Source organism: Rutilus rutilus (genome assembly GCF_951802725.1).
Source record: "Rutilus rutilus genome assembly, chromosome: 25".
Lineage (NCBI taxonomy): Eukaryota > Metazoa > Chordata > Actinopteri > Cypriniformes > Leuciscidae > Rutilus > Rutilus rutilus.
This window is the reverse complement of record NC_140229.1, coordinates 5,098,090-5,115,433: the sequence shown is the minus strand read 5'-3', so window position 1 is coordinate 5,115,433 and position 17,344 is coordinate 5,098,090. Positions and strand designations below refer to the sequence as shown.

Below are 17,344 nucleotides of genomic sequence, written 5' to 3'. Positions count from 1 at the left end.
AAACCCTAGCAACCACCTAGCAACTCCCTAGCAACCATCTAAAACCCTGTAGGAACCACATAGCACTGCCCTGGCAACTTCCCAGAGCACCCTAGCAACCGCATAAGTATTGGCAATCATCCAAAACATCTGACAAACCACTTAGTAACTCCCAGAAAACACTTGCAACCACCTAGCAACTCCCTAGCAACCATCTAAAACCCTGTAGGAACCACATAGCACTGCCCTGGCAACTTCCCAGAGCACCCTTGCAACCGCATAAGTATTGGCAATCATCCAAAACACCTGACAAACCACTTAGCAACTCCCAGAAAACCCTAGCAATAGCCTAATCAGCCATCCTGAACCACATAACAAGGGCCAGGAAATCACCTAGGAGAACAACATCACCTGTGGGGGCAATGAATTTTTTACATGCAAACGTGGTAATTCTCACAGCATCTCTTTTGTTTATTTTCTACAGGACACGAGAGAATATGAGGTGTCCATATGAAGAGGCCCACAGACACGTCCCGTATTGCTCCAGCTCTTAGAGGAAGTGATGTAAATATATCCTGACAATTCCACTCTCCCCACCTCCCCAACCTCAAGAGAGAGAGAGAGAGAGAGGGAAGTGAAGGGAAAGGGTCTGTGAAACAGGAAGTATCCGTGCAGAGATCGTTCGCCCTGTAGACGTTACTGTGGTTTTACGACATGTGACTTAACACGTATGCACTCACAGACGGAGGCTCTCATTCTGCCGTTCACAAACGTGTGTGTGTGTGTGTGTGTGTGCGTGCGTGTGTGTGTGTGTGTGTGTGTGTGTGTGTGTGTGTGTGTGTGTGTGTGTGTGTGTGTGTGTGTGTGTGTGTGTGTGTGTGTGTGTGTGTGTGTGTGTGTGGATGTGCGTGTGTGTGTGACATGATAAGTGAGAGGAAAAAAACAAGTGATGGGTTTGCACAGTGTTCTTTCGCCTCAATTCTGCAACTTATGAGACAGTCTAACCCTGAGGTACGTGCTCCGATATAAAGGGGTTGTGGTGGCGCCGTCCTGTGTCTGTCTGTCTGTGGCCCGTCCTGCCTGCTGTCATTTTTAAGTCTTTGTACTTAGAGCAGTTTGTAGTGCAGGTTTTAAAGTAGTATTTTTTCCCCCTGCAAGTGACGTCCTACTGCAGCAGAGACCAGATGATGTATTTATTTTGAAGTATATATGTGAAATGTTCTCTGCTGTTTAATGAATACTTCATTTTTGGAGATCAAGAAAAAACTGTAACTGATTTCTCTAAAGAAATGTGAAAAATAAATTCATTTAAATCTTTTTTAACCCTGAAGTGTCCTGATTTTATTAAAGGCTTTTATTTGAAAAGAGATCTGACAGAAATAGGGCATTTATGCTCCACTGATTACAAATCTCGCATGAGTCTCATGCATTTCAGATGTTTCTCCTAAGAAAAGTCAAGTCTCAAACTTGCTCATAACGGTCACATTAATGACGTTTTTGGGGGAAATAAAGGTCCAATAGAGTGCAACAGTCGGGTTCCGGGAGTAAAAACTTTCCCCATAGGGAAGTTGATTTTGTCAGCCCATGTTATTTCAGCTAATTTTTCAAAAATAACTGCATTTATCAGCAGAATTCCAAGTGAAACACTACATTACCCATAATGCCATACAGAAAATTCCACCAATCAGTGAGTCGAAAAAAGCAACTTGCTCCAAAATAGCTCTTTAGCTCCGCCCACTCCCATGAAGTCGTAATCGAATCTATCTCTCTAAGCTCTCACAATACTGTATATGCATATTTTGCAATAAACTTAAAATATACTGTTAATGTGTAATCAACATTTGTACTTTTTTTATTTATTCATTATGCTGTTCGCAAAGGTTCATGGGATTGTAGTTCTTTCCCTCACTAAAGTACACAGTCTTGTAGGCTACCTTAGTAATTTTGTTCGATTTTCATAAAAAAAAATTATTCCAATCAAAGTTTGTAGTGTTGTGATTCACCTCGTAGCTGATTGGCTTGGTTCATGGCTTATAACTCTTTAACAAAGACTTTTTAAAAAACCCTGTTAAATATTAAAAAAATATTTCCCGAACCAGCGCTGCTGAAAAAGTGGGCGGGGACTGTTGATGATGTATGAACCACAGCAGTCACAAAAATCATAAGCAGCTTTCTGTGACCAACTTGAACCCACTGTGAAACCTGAGTGGGGAAATTTTTCGCTTTCATGGGAAATTCTCATTTGTGTGGATTTGTATTGAATTGACTGCAAAAATTTGCCGAACAACAGTAAATGTGACAGCAGTAGATTGCAGTAAATTGACCTTGACTCAAAATGATCATTCAATCGAATACTTCTACACTCATTTTATAGCTCTACATTTTTACTGTATGTCAGTATTTCTGTCTAGATTTGCTGAGGAATCTTCTGAGATACATAAATGAACTATTAAAAAAGCAATTTGCAATCAATAACATCTTCCTTCTGGGCATCCCTTACAAAAAAGAAGTATACTTCAAGTTCATTTTATGAAGTATATTTAAGTAATGTTCAAGTATATTTTTAAGTATACATTATGTAGTAAGTATACTAATGTCAATATGTAGTAGTAAATATATAAACTTGTAAGGTGTACTATTTTAATACGGCTTGGGACTAAATTGGCCCACTTTTAGTATATAAATGTATATGTTTAAGTGTACTATAAGTGTAACAGTAGTAAACTTTAAGAGCACAACTAGTTCATAATTACGTTTCTCATTTGTACTGCAAGTGAACTTATGAGTATACTAGTAGTTTACTATTTTAATACTTGTAGCAACTTTGAAGTATACTCTCAGTAAACTACTAGTTTAGTAGTTTTATACTACAAGTTTTCTTTAAGTGAAACATTATACTTATAGTTTACTATTTATATATAATTTTTGCACTTGCAGTAGGCCTATACTACTATGTTCAAATGTTATTTTTTTATACTTGAAAAATACCTTTAACTGTAGAGTACTTTAATTTTAAAAACATTTTATTAGCTTCAAGCATCCTTTTTTTATCAACACTTGAATGTTGGTAAGTTTCATAAATAAAGGCAACATTTTAATCAAAAAAGATGAGAAAATCTCATTTTTGTCAAAGACTACGCCTTGATCAGATTTAGAAAGATGATCAAAACACAGATGGAGTAGATCGAGATCAAAGCATCACAGTCGTTTTCTCTTCATGGGTTACGCTTCATTTCATTTGGAAACATTAAGCAGTTTTGATTTACAAGCTGTTTAATGTGTGATGATCACATTATTTTACATTTGAGTGAGCAATCTTCTATCACTTGTTTCAGCTTCTTCTTCTCCTGTGTTTTGATCCGGAGATTCTGTACTAGAAGATGTGTCATATATAGCGCCCCCTACCGTAACTGAGAAAACATGGATAGCTGGAAAATTCAGTCAATGGTGAGGAAAGAGTAAAGTAGAATTAAAGTAAATTCCTATGTGCACTACCAGTGGACTAGCCTACACAAAAATTAAGATACGCATAATTAGAAAACTAGATAACTGTTTTATATCAATATTTTAATCAATATTTTCAAACAATGTAAGTTTCATAAGACTGTATATGAAAAAAAAAGTATATTTAATAGGCTACTCGATCAAAAGAGTTAACACAACTACAAGCCAAGTATACTTTGAATGATTAAACTTTTAAGTATATCTCGATCAAAAGATTGAGTACAAGTATAGGCCAAATATACTTGGACTTCTCTCCCAGTATTAGTCAAGTAAGTGTAATTAAGTAGCTATATTTCTGAGAAGTAGCCTACATAAAGTATATTTTTGAGAAGTATATAAAATGTAGACTGAAAGTATGCTTTCTTCTTTTTAGTTGAAAAGAAGTATACTAGAACACTTGAATAAACTTATTTTTCGTAAGGGAATTATTATCGCTGTACAAGATCAGGTTCAGTTCCATGCTTATTTTATTTACTCTATAAGCTATTCCACCCGAAAGCTTGTTACTATATAAACTTGAACATGTTAGTTTATAAGACAGTGTGTAATATTATGTTTTAAAAAAAGCTACTCAATCAAAATAGTAAACACAAGTACAAGCCAAGTATACTTAGAATACTTAATTATACTTTTAAGTATATCTCGATCAACAAGTAGGCTATAGGCCAAATATACTTAGACTTTTCTGTCAGTATGAGTCAAGTATAGCCTACTTAAGTGGAATTTGAAGTATATTTCTGAGAAGTACATAAAAAGTAGACTGAAAGTATACTTTCTTATTTTTAGTTTAAAACAAGTATACTAATAGCACACTTGAATAAACTTCTTTTTCGTAAGGGATGTCAGCACAGTCTAATGCAGCGGAAACCTCCAGCCTCCTACTTGCATGCAAATGCCACATTTATTAGTCAAAGTTTCACACCTTTTCTCATTTCTCAGTTCACCCGTTTCCTTTAAATGTTTTTTTGAAAGTGTTAAATGAATGCATTTCTATCAGATTTGCACGTTTTAGCAAAGATTCATTCAGCACAGATTGAGCACATTTGAGGTTTAGAGACACAGGAAAAGACATTTTTGGGTAGAGGAGAACTGTCTGTGTCTGTCTGTCAGGAAAGATCTAACTGATAGCTTATTTCTAAACTGCGTTCACTTCCTCTTTGTGCATTCTGCCCATTTGCCTTCACTTCAGCGCATGGAGATCATGCGATGTTCATTGTTTTTCTTGTGAAGGTGAGCTAATAGTTTCCTTAATGACTTGTTGTGCGTATAGTGTTTAATGCATCTCGTATTATGTCACTTTATGAGTGCATTATCTTTTTTCAGCTCCATATTTCCTGTGTAGCTATATCATGCATGTTTCATAAACCACTTTCACTTTTTTTTTTATATGCAAAAAAGGCATTTTTAAAGAATGTTGTGTGATTCATAGATAATATCTAATTAATGACACTCTTAGTTCCTGTAACCAGTTCACAACAAAATATTTGCAGAAGTAGCCAACAGAGGAAGTGCAGTCAACCCGGTGTTTAAACTTAAAATGTTTTCCTCTTGCAATGTCTCAGAGTGATGCGGTTGTCAGTCAAACGGACAGTTGTACTCCTGCTAACCGTGTTCGGAGCGTGGACTCTCACTAGGACTCTATTTCGAGTGCTGGCATGCCACGGAGAGCTTCCCAGGACTCATATGGTGTCTATAGGGTCTCGAAACTGGAACCAGACACAGTATCGGTATAATCAGAACACGCCAATGGTGTTTGTGGGTGGTGTTCCACGATCAGGGACCACTCTGATGCGGGTCATGCTCGACGCCCACCCTGACATCCGCTGCGGGGAGGAGACGCGGGTGATCCCCAGGATGCTGGCCCTGCGGCAGGCATGGGGAAGGCAGGACTCAGGGGAACGCTGGGCTCTGGAGGACGAGGGAGTCAGTCAGGAGATGCTGGACGCTGCAACCTCTGCCTTCCTCCTGGAGATCATCGCCCGTCACGGAGAACCTGCACGAGTGCTGTGCAATAAAGACCCCTTTACACTGAAGAGTGCAGTTTATCTGTCACACATTTTCCCCAAGTAAGATTAGAGGATTCTTTTATTTTATTTTATTTCATGCTAATTAAAAAGTTCTACTCAAAGACATTTGCGTTAGTTATTAATTTTATGTTGCTTGATAAGATTAAATCAATATAAAAAGCATATTTTGTATTACACCACCATTCAAAAGTTTGGGGTTAGTATGATTTTAAAAAAATATATATATATATATATTTTTATTATTTAGCAGTGATGCATTAAATTGAGCAAAAGTGACAGTCAAGGCTTTCACATTGTAACCAGAAAAAAAAAAAAAAAATGCTGTTCTTTTTAACTTTCTGTTCATCAAAGAATCCACCAAAAATATTGTGGTAAGCCGTAAGCAGCACAACGGCTTTCACCATTGATTATAATAAGAAATGTTTCTCGATCAGCAAATCATCATATTAGAATGATTTTTGAAGGGTCATGTGACACTTAAGACTGGAGTAATTATCAGCTTTGCATCACTGGACTATATCAGGGTTACATGCGAGAAGATGCCCCCTTAAGAACAATGTGCATTTACTTTTAAATTGTAACATATTTAGATGCTAAGCAAGTTTAGCATGTGCAGGATGATGATGCATCAGCCAATGTGTTATTATAGGAAATAAATAGAAACCTTTGCTAATTTAGATGTTATAGAACAAAATGTAAAATGATTCAAAGAGGCCATCTTACCCCACTACATATATATTACTAAATCAACTATTCTATCTAAAATTACATTTCGACAACTTAGTTGAATAATTGAATAATTGATGAGAATCCCAGTAAAAGAGATTCATCTGAAAGGTATTTACATAAATATTTACATAATTAATTGCCCATATTTTAATTGAAGAAATGTCATAATAGCAACACTATGAATGCACATTGAATGATTTCACTCAAGTAACCTATAGATTATAATGAAAGCAAAGACGTCTTAAATGTACACGGAAATACTGAATAATAACCCCATTAATTAATCAATGAACATAATACAATAATCCTACATACATAATCCTAGATCACTATTTTCCAGAGACACAAAATCAATTTAACTCAAAATTGTTTTGACTGAGTAAATCTCACAAATGTTGATAGCGTAAATATAAAAATAAAAAGTGCTGAGATGAGATTCTGTGTCAATATATTCAAATTGACAAATGTCTAAAATAATTGATTTGCCTTTGTTGTTGTTTAAATGCCAGAAAAATCCTTTCCATTTCTCATCTTTTTCATGGCATTTTATCTGTCCTGAATCTGTCCTTTCAGCTCGAAATTCCTGCTAATGCTCAGAGATGGCCGAGCTTCAGTTCACTCTATGATCTCCAGACGAGTGACTATCTCTGGCTTCAACCTGTCCAGCTACAGGGACTGTCTGACTAAATGGAGCAATGCAATTGAAGCGATGCTCTCCCAGTGTATGGCTGTAGGCCAAAGGCGGTGTATGGCGGTCCGCTACGAGGATCTGGTGCTGCAGCCAAGAGCCACCATGCAGCGTGTGCTTCATTTTCTCAAATCCCCGTGGCATGAAGGGGTGCTTCACCATGAGGAGGCCATCGGGCGGCCAGGAGGGGTATCACTATCTCGGTAGGGTGAAATTACATTTCATGTTTTAGGCCAAGGATAGGCACCATTGGTCCCAGAGTGCCGCTGTCCTGCAGAGTTTAGCTCCAACCCTGAAAAAAAAACTCACCTGCCTGTAGCCTTTGGCTGTGTTTGAAATCGGCCCCTCAATTACTATTCCCTATAAGTCCACTAAGATAGTCCACTTGAAGGAATGAATGAAAACGAGTGAGTGAAATTTTTCGGCTGCTGCTTTTGCATAGATTGTGCATGCGGTTTAATAATCATTTGAAACTCAGCAAACTGGCAGCTCCAGTAGTAATGAAAAGATTTATCTTCAACTCTGTCATGGAAACTTGCATGTATAAACCTTAATTAAACAATTTAATAATCAAGGAATTTATACCTGTATGATATTACGCTGTACCCACATTGGACCTGCGGTTTGGAAAATGAATGGATGATTCAGCTGCGGCGCCATCTACTGGGAATTCATTTGATGTGAACATCACAGTGCATTATGGGTATTCTCTTGCTGTTGAGCGTACCACATGGTTTCGGACACCACTACAAATTGCTGTCCTCGCAAATAGTGCCCATGGGTATAGTAGGAGATTTCGGACACAGTATAGGGCTGTTTACACGACACCGTTTTCAACAAAAAACGTAAAACTTTTTATGCGTTTTAGCCGTGCATTTACACGTCAACAGCGTTTTGGGTGCCTGAAAACGCAAACTTTTGAAAACGGGTTTCAAAGTGGAAGTTTATGAAAACGGTCTCCGTGTTAAGAACAAAAACGCGAATCTCTGAAAACTATGACGTCATGTATTACATGTCAGTATATAGTGTTTCATCGCCATCTAATGGCCATGCAGCAAATACAGCGTTTTTAGTCGTGGATTGCGCGGATCTGTGTGAATGGGGATCGTAACTCAAAGAAAAAACATCTCCATTTTAAGCATATCGTTGTCGTGTATCTGCACCCTTGGTGATCCTGAAGACATTGATTAGCTTGTTCAGGTGTGTTTGATAAGGGTTGGAGGAGCTAAACTCTGCAGGACAGCGGCACTCCAGGACCGACGTTGCCTATCCCTGTTTTTTCGGCCTTCTTCTGTTTCTTGTCAATACTCCTCGCTATGTTTTTAAGAACCGAACGCTCCACGGATCAGGTGATCAAACCAGTTAACCTGGAAGCTCTCACACGATGGGTCGGCCACATCCCAGCAGAAGTCCAGGTGGACATGGAGAACATCGCTCCAATGCTCCGTAAACTGGGCTACAACCCCAACGCCAATCCCCCAGACTATGGTCCACCAGATCCCGAAGTGATCAACAATACTCAAAGGGTATGTGCAAATAACACAGAATATGTGCATTTCAATTAATCCAGTGAAACTCAAAGTAAAGATAAGATTTTATCTGTAGGTTCTTATCAGTGTTGGGGAAGCAACTCTGAAACTAGTTTGACAAGCTACAAGCTACTTGTAAGTTAAAGTTAACTAAAGTTTGAAACTACTTAGATTTTTTTTACAATGACATTGTATATTACAAATAACTGAATAAATGTTTTACGAGTTTCTTTTCGGTTGACAGATACTTTGCCAAAGCAATGGCGCAAAACACGACATTGGTGATCGTGTAGGTTGATTACAAAAATTGTGGCGGGACAGATTAAACTATGATGGGTCATCATAACATCAGAAATAGACATTTGATATATAATGCAATAAAGCAGGACAATTAATCAGTTTAAAAAGGCTATTATTCACCTGTATGTGCTTGAAGTCTTCGACCCAGACACGTTTTCATCTTTGGCTTGCATAAATTACTGTATATACAACAGTGTAACCTTTGTGGTGGCAAACAATTTTTTATTACTGGATAAGAGACAAACCTGTAACAATTGTCTTTGAAGATTATTCCCTTGCCAGGAAAGGTCAGCAATCATACAGTCATACAGAGTGGCTGCAGAGTGCGACAATGAGAGGAGGGCATCCTTCCGTCTTTATAGTCCTGACTCCCCCAAGGTTATTTCTCTAGGCTAAATGAAGATATGTCTCAGCCATAACTAACACTTTGTTAGACTTGTTTATCATATGCTACCCTTGAGTGAAGGCCCTGTCTGTGTCTCGGTCATACATTAGTCACACATTACTTTTTGTCAAGCCACGTATACAAGGTCATACACATACATACATTCATACAAGGGTTAATAACAGTTCTTTGTTCTATCAACGTAGCTGAGAATGCAGCCCTCGTGCATTTTATAACCTTAATCTAATTACCATCATGTTTCTAAGATTCTATGAATATAAGAAAATGCAAACATATAGAACATATTACATTTTCATAGGTCGATTCATATGACATCTCAACTGCATGTCCTTTACATAATCATCAGACGATCTCTTCTCAGTGAACCGATAATGCGCACAATTTTAGTTTGCAAAAATGTTCTGATCTTATAAGACGATAACACTTCAATGCTTTGCAGGCTCGTCAAAACGTAAAACATAGCTTTTTTTCACACTACATACTTGCTGTAAAAATAGTTAGCTGCTGGAAAAGCTACACTGTTTTAAAAGTAAATGAGCTGCTGTCAAACTACTGAAAAATGTAGTTATGTTAGTAGCGTCGCTACTTGTAGTTAGCTACCCAACACTGGTTCTTATTGGCATCTGGTTGTGTATTGCATTCTAAGAGTTGCATGTTTTGTCCTTATGACACTCCGTACTGGTTCCCTGTTGCATTGTACATGCACAGAACAACTCAGTGTGTCACCTGTATGCATAGTGAATGAGACAGTAAAGCTGCCATGTGAAAATGCTTGTGTCAGTGTCATCACTCAAGCAGTTTACGATCATCATTTAACGATGTAACAGCATCTGGTTCCATGAAGAACATCCATGACACAAAAGGTTCTTTTTAGTGGAAAATGGTTCTTTAGATTTTTTAAATGTCTTTTACTCTAAGAAAAAAACTTAAAGGTTCTTCCAGGAACAAAAATGATTCTTCTATGGCATCATTGCGAGAGAGAAAAAAAAACCTTTTTGAAGTGTAGTTTTTTGTAAATGTAATAAAGTCATTTCCATTTTTTCCATGTTTTTTCTTAGGTATTGAGAGGAGATTTTAAACCTCCTACAAGCCTGAAAAGATGGCCACAAGTAAGTGTATGCTTTTGATTGTTTAACATACGTTGGCCCTAAACTATTTTTGAAACACAAAATGTCTGAATGTCATTAAGTCGGATGACAAACATTAACGCAAGTGTCTTTTATTTGAAAGAAAGACAGCACAAGCACACATTTCAGGCTAAACTGTTGACATAAATATGCTTGTTAGGTTTGAAATGATAAATAAAAAAAGATTGTATATGCTTTTGGACACTTTCTGGTTGTCAAAAGTTAGTAGAACATAGTTAAGGTGAACTACATGTGTGGTTATGCTACTAGGTTTAATTGGTTTTAGTTGATATAAAGTCATTGGAAAACTGGCAGAAGTTAGTTGTAGAAAATTTCTAGCATCGCTTATGTGCAGATGCCACTTGATTTGGTGTTTTGTTGTCTAAAGCGATTATATTAGGCCTATATGTCCTAATACTTTCTGTGGGCACTGTGTAAGTTGCCTATTATGATTATAGGCCGCTGTCTTTAGTTGTTTTGCATTAACCATGCTCATTTTGAAAACATTTTTTTCTTTTGACAGGTATCTCCAAAGATAAATTCTAAAGAAGGAAGAAACTGAACAGAGTTCTGCATTGATTGCAATATGTTCTTGTGTTCAGCTTTGGATAACTTGACCATTTTGTGCCATACACCTTGGAGGCCTTTCACATGATAGAGAGCAACCTGATGAGGAATATCATTATTATGCAATAACTGTGGTTATATTCCTGTGTCACCTGAACTGCCTTATTTTGAAATCACCAGAATCATTAAGAGAATCAAGTGACTAAATCTTAATATGTACCACATGCTGAATGCAATTTACTGATGCAAGTCTTAAAAAATAACATTAAAGACTGGACATGTATATTTACTTCCTGATATTCTCGGAAGCGTATTAATCGATGGAAGCAAACCATCACTGAAGTGCACTTCATAAACACTGCAATTTTGTGTCTTGTTTTGGAAAATGAGAAAAGCGTGACGTTGCGCTTGGTGACGCACTGAATGCTGTTGCTATGTGCCAGCCCAGCGTTCATTTTCTTGACCTAGATATTATTAAATGAAGCCGTTCTTTTTTTTCTATTGTCAAAATGAACCCGTTTACCTCAGTGTTTCTAAAAGTGCATTATTTCAATAAAAATATTTCACAGAAATCGCGCAATGTGTTATTTTGAAGCCTATATGTGACATTATCGTGATCTCAAAACATTTGATCAAGACCAACCGTGTGCAGAAAATCATATCACTCCGCCGGTCCCCCAACCCCCACGAACACACCAAATCTGTTTTACGTCCACAAAACTAATGTATAAAATGCATATTGGTATATGTTCAGCATAACACATATGTTATTGATTCCCATGAAACCCAAGTTTTCAAATTTAATAGCTGCAGTTTTTTAAATAGGGCGCTGGGCGTAGCGGCGGAAGGATACAGCGCGTTGCGTATAAATACCCGGATCTTTTGTTTTGGACAGTTAGATTCGCTCCTGTGACGAAAGGAAAGAGACTCATAAACTCCGTGCTCTTCAAGAAAAGAACATTTGTTTGTAAGTATGAAGTAAACTATACGCAAACGACGCCAGGTATATCACTGCTTAAAAACAACAGAATTTTGTTTTGATTTGAGGTCTTCGTCGAATATATATACGTATATTTTAGAAAAAGCTAACGCGGTAGCTTTTATGCTAGCCGGCCTGGTGGTTTCTGAGGACCAAATTTGTATGTTCTCTGTGATTTAGTTTACATTTTTTTTGTAATTTAATGTGGTTAAGTATTTAAATAATGTTCGTCGATGGATTATGTATGTTTTTTTCGCATTCAGTATTGGCCGCGAATTAGGCCGCAAAATAGGGCGGTGAGGTCATTGAATATCTGAATTCATCTGCGTTTAAAACGTTTGTCAGCCGTCGACACGTTATTAAACTATTTCTCCAATCGAATTATAGCTCGTATTAATATGTATGTTTATGTAATCTGCTTATTTATTCTGGCCATTTTCTGTAACGTTAATGTCGCCATTTTGTTTTCAATCGCCCATTTGTTTAACCTGACTCACAGCTGTGTCAGCAGTAGTCATGTGAGCACACCTACCTTGTTTGTTTCTTTTATTATGAGTAACCTTCTAGAGAATTCTGGGCTTGTCTAACGATCCTAAATGAGCAAACTTTTAAGTGCTCCACATTAACGCTTAAGTTAGATTTATTATTTTTTGGAGGGTTGAGTGAAAGAATTAGCCTGATTAAAACGTCAATAACAACAAAATAACTAGGGCATCACCGAAACGCGAGAGGTTCTGATTTTATTAGGTTTAGTGTAAGAGCCGATTAATGGTGGATAATATATAATGTAGCCTGCATACTGACGGTAACAAGGTTGCGCTGTTGAGGCGCGCATCCTCAAGGAGAAATCGAAACAAACGAGCGCAGTACACAAACTCAGTTACTAGCCTATACTGCGAAAAAAAACTGTTTTTATATTTATAACTTGATAGTTGGGCAACATCACACAGCCAAGAGTGCTGTCTTCAATACCATCACGATTGAGAATGTGACTGATTTCATATAACAGTTCAATAAAGTAGTTAATATTAATGTCACTTACATTTTAAATTAAATTGAGTTTTATTTCAGTAGCAAAAATATCCAAATAAAACATCACCGCAGAACCATAGCTCATCTCACAGCAACACTCATCTTTATTTCATTACTGAATGAGTCTGTGTTTTGAACAAATTGGTTGTCAAAGATTCAATGACCCATTCATAAACCACTTCCATATTCTGATTTGTTTGAATGACTCTCTCATTAAGATGGTCACTGGCGGTCACCTACTGGCGGTTTAATTTAATGTTTAAAAGTCAAATAATACCCCCTCCCACCCAACACTTATTTGTATATTTAAAACCGTCTCATAACATTTTATTTAATGCAGTTGTAATTTTTCAGTGCAAGTTATTTTAATTTGATAGATAACAGCCATATAGTGTCTTGTTGTTCTAATTGAATTTATTAGTCAAATTTAAGTATTTAAAACTATGCATAATCTTTGCAAGATTACAAATGCAGATTTTAGTACTTCAAAGATGATAAAACAGAATATTGCTTCAGCATAAATTATATTTGCACCAAAAATCCTGTTTGTCCGGACAAGCAGCTATTTTTACTCTGACAAGTTAAAGACAAGTGCATGGCATTCACCAATGCAATATGTTGAAATTAATTAACATTTGTTTGCTTTCTAGCGTAAAGATGCAGATCTTTGTAAAGACGCTGACTGGCAAGACCATCACTCTTGAGGTTGAGCCCAGCGACACCATTGAGAACGTCAAAGCCAAGATCCAGGACAAGGAAGGCATTCCTCCTGACCAGCAGCGTCTGATCTTTGCCGGCAAACAGTTGGAAGATGGACGCACGCTGTCCGACTACAACATCCAGAAGGAGTCCACCCTCCATCTGGTGCTCCGCCTCAGAGGTGGTATGCAGATCTTCGTAAAGACCCTGACTGGCAAGACCATCACTCTTGAGGTGGAACCAAGTGACACCATTGAGAACGTCAAGGCCAAGATCCAGGACAAGGAAGGCATTCCTCCTGACCAGCAGCGTCTGATCTTCGCCGGCAAACAGTTGGAAGATGGACGCACACTGTCCGACTACAACATCCAGAAGGAGTCCACCCTCCATCTTGTGCTCCGCCTCCGAGGTGGTATGCAGATCTTTGTCAAGACCCTGACTGGCAAGACCATCACCCTCGAGGTGGAACCCAGTGACACCATTGAGAACGTCAAGGCCAAGATCCAGGACAAGGAAGGCATTCCTCCTGACCAGCAGCGTCTGATCTTCGCCGGCAAACAGTTGGAAGATGGACGCACACTGTCCGACTACAACATCCAGAAAGAGTCCACCCTCCATCTTGTGCTCCGCCTCAGAGGTGGTATGCAGATCTTCGTAAAGACCCTGACTGGCAAGACCATCACCCTCGAGGTGGAACCCAGTGACACCATTGAGAACGTCAAGGCCAAGATCCAGGACAAGGAAGGCATTCCTCCTGACCAGCAGCGTCTGATCTTCGCCGGCAAACAGTTGGAAGATGGACGCACACTGTCCGACTACAACATCCAGAAAGAGTCCACCCTCCATCTTGTGCTCCGCCTCAGAGGTGGTATGCAGATCTTCGTAAAGACCCTGACTGGCAAGACCATCACTCTTGAGGTTGAGCCCAGCGACACCATTGAGAACGTCAAGGCCAAGATCCAGGACAAGGAAGGCATTCCTCCTGACCAGCAGCGTCTGATCTTCGCCGGCAAACAGCTGGAAGATGGACGCACACTGTCCGACTACAACATCCAGAAGGAGTCCACCCTCCATCTGGTGCTCCGCCTCAGAGGTGGTATGCAGATCTTCGTAAAGACCCTGACTGGCAAGACCATCACTCTTGAGGTGGAACCAAGTGACACCATTGAGAACGTCAAGGCTAAGATCCAGGACAAGGAAGGCATTCCTCCTGACCAGCAGCGTCTGATCTTCGCTGGTAAACAGTTGGAAGATGGACGCACACTGTCTGACTACAACATCCAGAAGGAGTCCACCCTCCATCTTGTGCTCCGCCTCAGAGGTGGTATGCAGATCTTCGTAAAGACCCTGACTGGAAAAACCATCACCCTCGAGGTGGAACCCAGTGACACCATTGAGAACGTCAAGGCCAAGATCCAGGACAAGGAAGGCATTCCTCCTGACCAGCAGCGTCTGATCTTTGCTGGCAAACAGTTGGAAGATGGACGCACACTGTCCGACTACAACATCCAGAAAGAGTCCACCCTCCATCTTGTGCTCCGCCTCAGAGGTGGTATGCAGATCTTCGTAAAGACCCTGACTGGCAAGACCATCACCCTCGAGGTGGAACCAAGTGACACCATTGAGAACGTCAAGGCCAAGATCCAGGACAAGGAAGGCATTCCTCCTGACCAGCAGCGTCTGATCTTCGCCGGCAAACAGCTGGAAGATGGACGCACACTGTCCGACTACAACATCCAGAAGGAGTCCACCCTCCATCTTGTGCTGCGTCTTCGTGGGGGCAATTAATATGCTTAAGTTTAATATATAAGTCTTGAAAATTATCAGACCAATTACAATTTCCTTTGTTCATCTTAATCATTCAATAAAGTTCTGGCATTCCTGATTTTGCTGTCTGTCATCTCTTGAGTCATTTACAAAATTCTTCAATAAATTACAAATGTTTACATTTGGGGGATTAAAATTGGTTTATAGGTATTTTTAATAGTTTAAAAAGTCAAATTTAAAATTAATTGGTGAGTGATTATGCTCATAGTAATTGTGTAGAAGGTGTACTTTAATGTACTTTTTTGGGGATATGAGAAAGGTTAACCCTCACATCTGAAACTAAAAGTGGTTCTTCCAATGACTTAAGGGAATTTCACATGTTTGATCTACTACAGGGGTTTATAAACTTTGGTCTAGTGGGGGAAAATGCAATGTTAAATTTGATTAAAATAAAATCCATTTAAATATACAAAAATGTACAAAATACAATTAACAGTTCATTACTGTAGGATGATTTGAGTATTCCATTACAAAATATTTCATACATTTTAGGATTGGTTTCTTCATATCAAGTGTGATCATCTTTAGGGCTCCATGGCATAAAGACTGGTGTGGGTAATTCTCTTGTGTCATAACTATCTCTGGCACACTGCAATTATTAAACCAGCCGCAAGATGTCACCAGAGGCTTTGCAAAACTAGCCATTGCGACCCCTTTTAATGCCTTCATATGTCTGTTATGGCTCTTTTAAATGTCTTTCGTTTGACTGGGTAATGATGAAATCATAGTAAATGTAGGTGCCCTACTTAAAATCCTTCCGGGTTGGTGTAGGGCAACTGTTAAATAGTCTAACTATATTGTAAGAACCATTTGCCCTTAGGAGAAGCTGACTTTTTTTGGGTAATTTTTGCACAAGAGAGCTTGCAGCGTATTAATGGGTTGGTCATCAATAAACATATCTTTGTTTTGCTACTATTCAGTTTCTTTTGGCATCAAATAGTGTAGCAGACACTTCATTCAAACTGACCAGCAGCACTTGCGTCTTGAGCAACCTAAAGTTGTGTATTGCGTAAAGATACAAATCAATCTTTGTTTTAGGAATCGCATACAGTGGCTCTTGACTACTCGCTGCATTGTCTTGAAAAGAATCCATACTGATATCAGTCTAGAAATCAGTCCAGCCATACCTAACAAAAATACTTATCTGGTCTTCTGAACATATTGCCGCACTAAATGATAAACAAGCCTTTAAGAGCTCAGCGAAAACAACTGCAAGCTGTTGATGTTGGCCTGTTAAATGTTCAGTGAAGAATGCCATATTGTAATACAGCTGTTGTGACTGATAAAATATTTCTAAACTTAAATATTTCTAAATTTAAACAAATTTATTGTGTCAATATATAAGGTTATAGTTACAAAAGGACATTTAGACACGATTCCGATGCATCACAGTGTCATGTGTTTTCAGAACATTTCATTCCCTAAATACACAGATGCATTTCTATGCACTTGCAAATATCATGTATAATTTGTGGTTTATCATATTTGTCATGCTCTTTAGGGCCCAAAAAGTTTTCTTGTTTCCTAGGTTCCAGATTTGTCTTAGATTGGAAATAAAAAATCACATGAATAGCCTCTTCAAAAAAGCTCTTTTGATGATGTTTCGCCTCCAACCTGATTGACATTTCACAGTATTATAGTATAACATGTCAAATGAGGTGAAAGTTTCAGTTTGACGGATTCGTTGATGTTAGACCAAGAGAATCCTGAGAAGCGAATGAAACATGAAACTCCTTTGTGAAGTGTGACTGTGTGAATGCTTTTATTTGGCAACGTTCAGATCGGACGCCCTAATTATATACCGGTCTGTCAAGTATGTCAGTGTCTTATTGTTTGTTTTGCTTTAGGTGAAATTTTAACTGAACAGCCATGATACTTTAATGTTTTAAAAAAGCATCTTAAAATTTTAATATAGGCTATAGGTCCCTGAATACCACCACTGCCACACACA

General features: G+C 38.4%; 3 protein-coding genes across 5 annotated transcripts in view; all 3 read left to right on the top strand.

Annotated features, from left to right (window-relative positions):
• sez6l (seizure related 6 homolog (mouse)-like) overlaps window positions 1-870 on the top strand; it is a 47,218-nt gene extending 46,348 nt beyond the window's left edge. For both annotated transcript variants that reach the window (XM_084401368.1, XM_084401369.1), the window contains one exon: window positions 464-870. In XM_084401368.1, the coding sequence (XP_084257494.1) occupies window positions 464-493 (30 nt within the window). In that variant the 3' untranslated portion in view covers window positions 494-870. The remainder of the gene's footprint in view (window positions 1-463) is intronic.
• Window positions 859-11,428, top strand: tpst2 (tyrosylprotein sulfotransferase 2). 2 transcript variants are annotated; one of them, XM_084401371.1, is made up of 6 exons: window positions 859-990; window positions 5,046-5,549; window positions 6,813-7,130; window positions 8,255-8,453; window positions 10,221-10,271; window positions 10,813-11,428. In XM_084401371.1, the coding sequence occupies exons 2-6, from the start codon at window positions 5,050-5,052 to the stop codon at window positions 10,849-10,851; spliced, it is 1,107 nt and encodes a 368-aa protein (XP_084257497.1). In that variant the 5' UTR covers window positions 859-990; window positions 5,046-5,049; the 3' UTR covers window positions 10,852-11,428. The 2 variants fall into 2 exon arrangements, with proteins under 2 accessions (XP_084257497.1, XP_084257496.1); XM_084401370.1 differs by lacking the exon at window positions 859-990 and adding an exon at window positions 4,576-4,713.
• A 307-nt stretch (window positions 11,429-11,735) lies between these two features.
• ubc (ubiquitin C) lies at window positions 11,736-15,451 on the top strand. Its single transcript, XM_084400587.1, has 2 exons — window positions 11,736-11,823; window positions 13,518-15,451. Exon 2 carries the CDS (start codon window positions 13,525-13,527, stop codon window positions 15,352-15,354), a length of 1,830 nt encoding a protein of 609 aa, XP_084256713.1. The 5' UTR covers window positions 11,736-11,823; window positions 13,518-13,524; the 3' UTR covers window positions 15,355-15,451.
• Window positions 15,452-17,344: the final 1,893 nt, after the last annotated feature.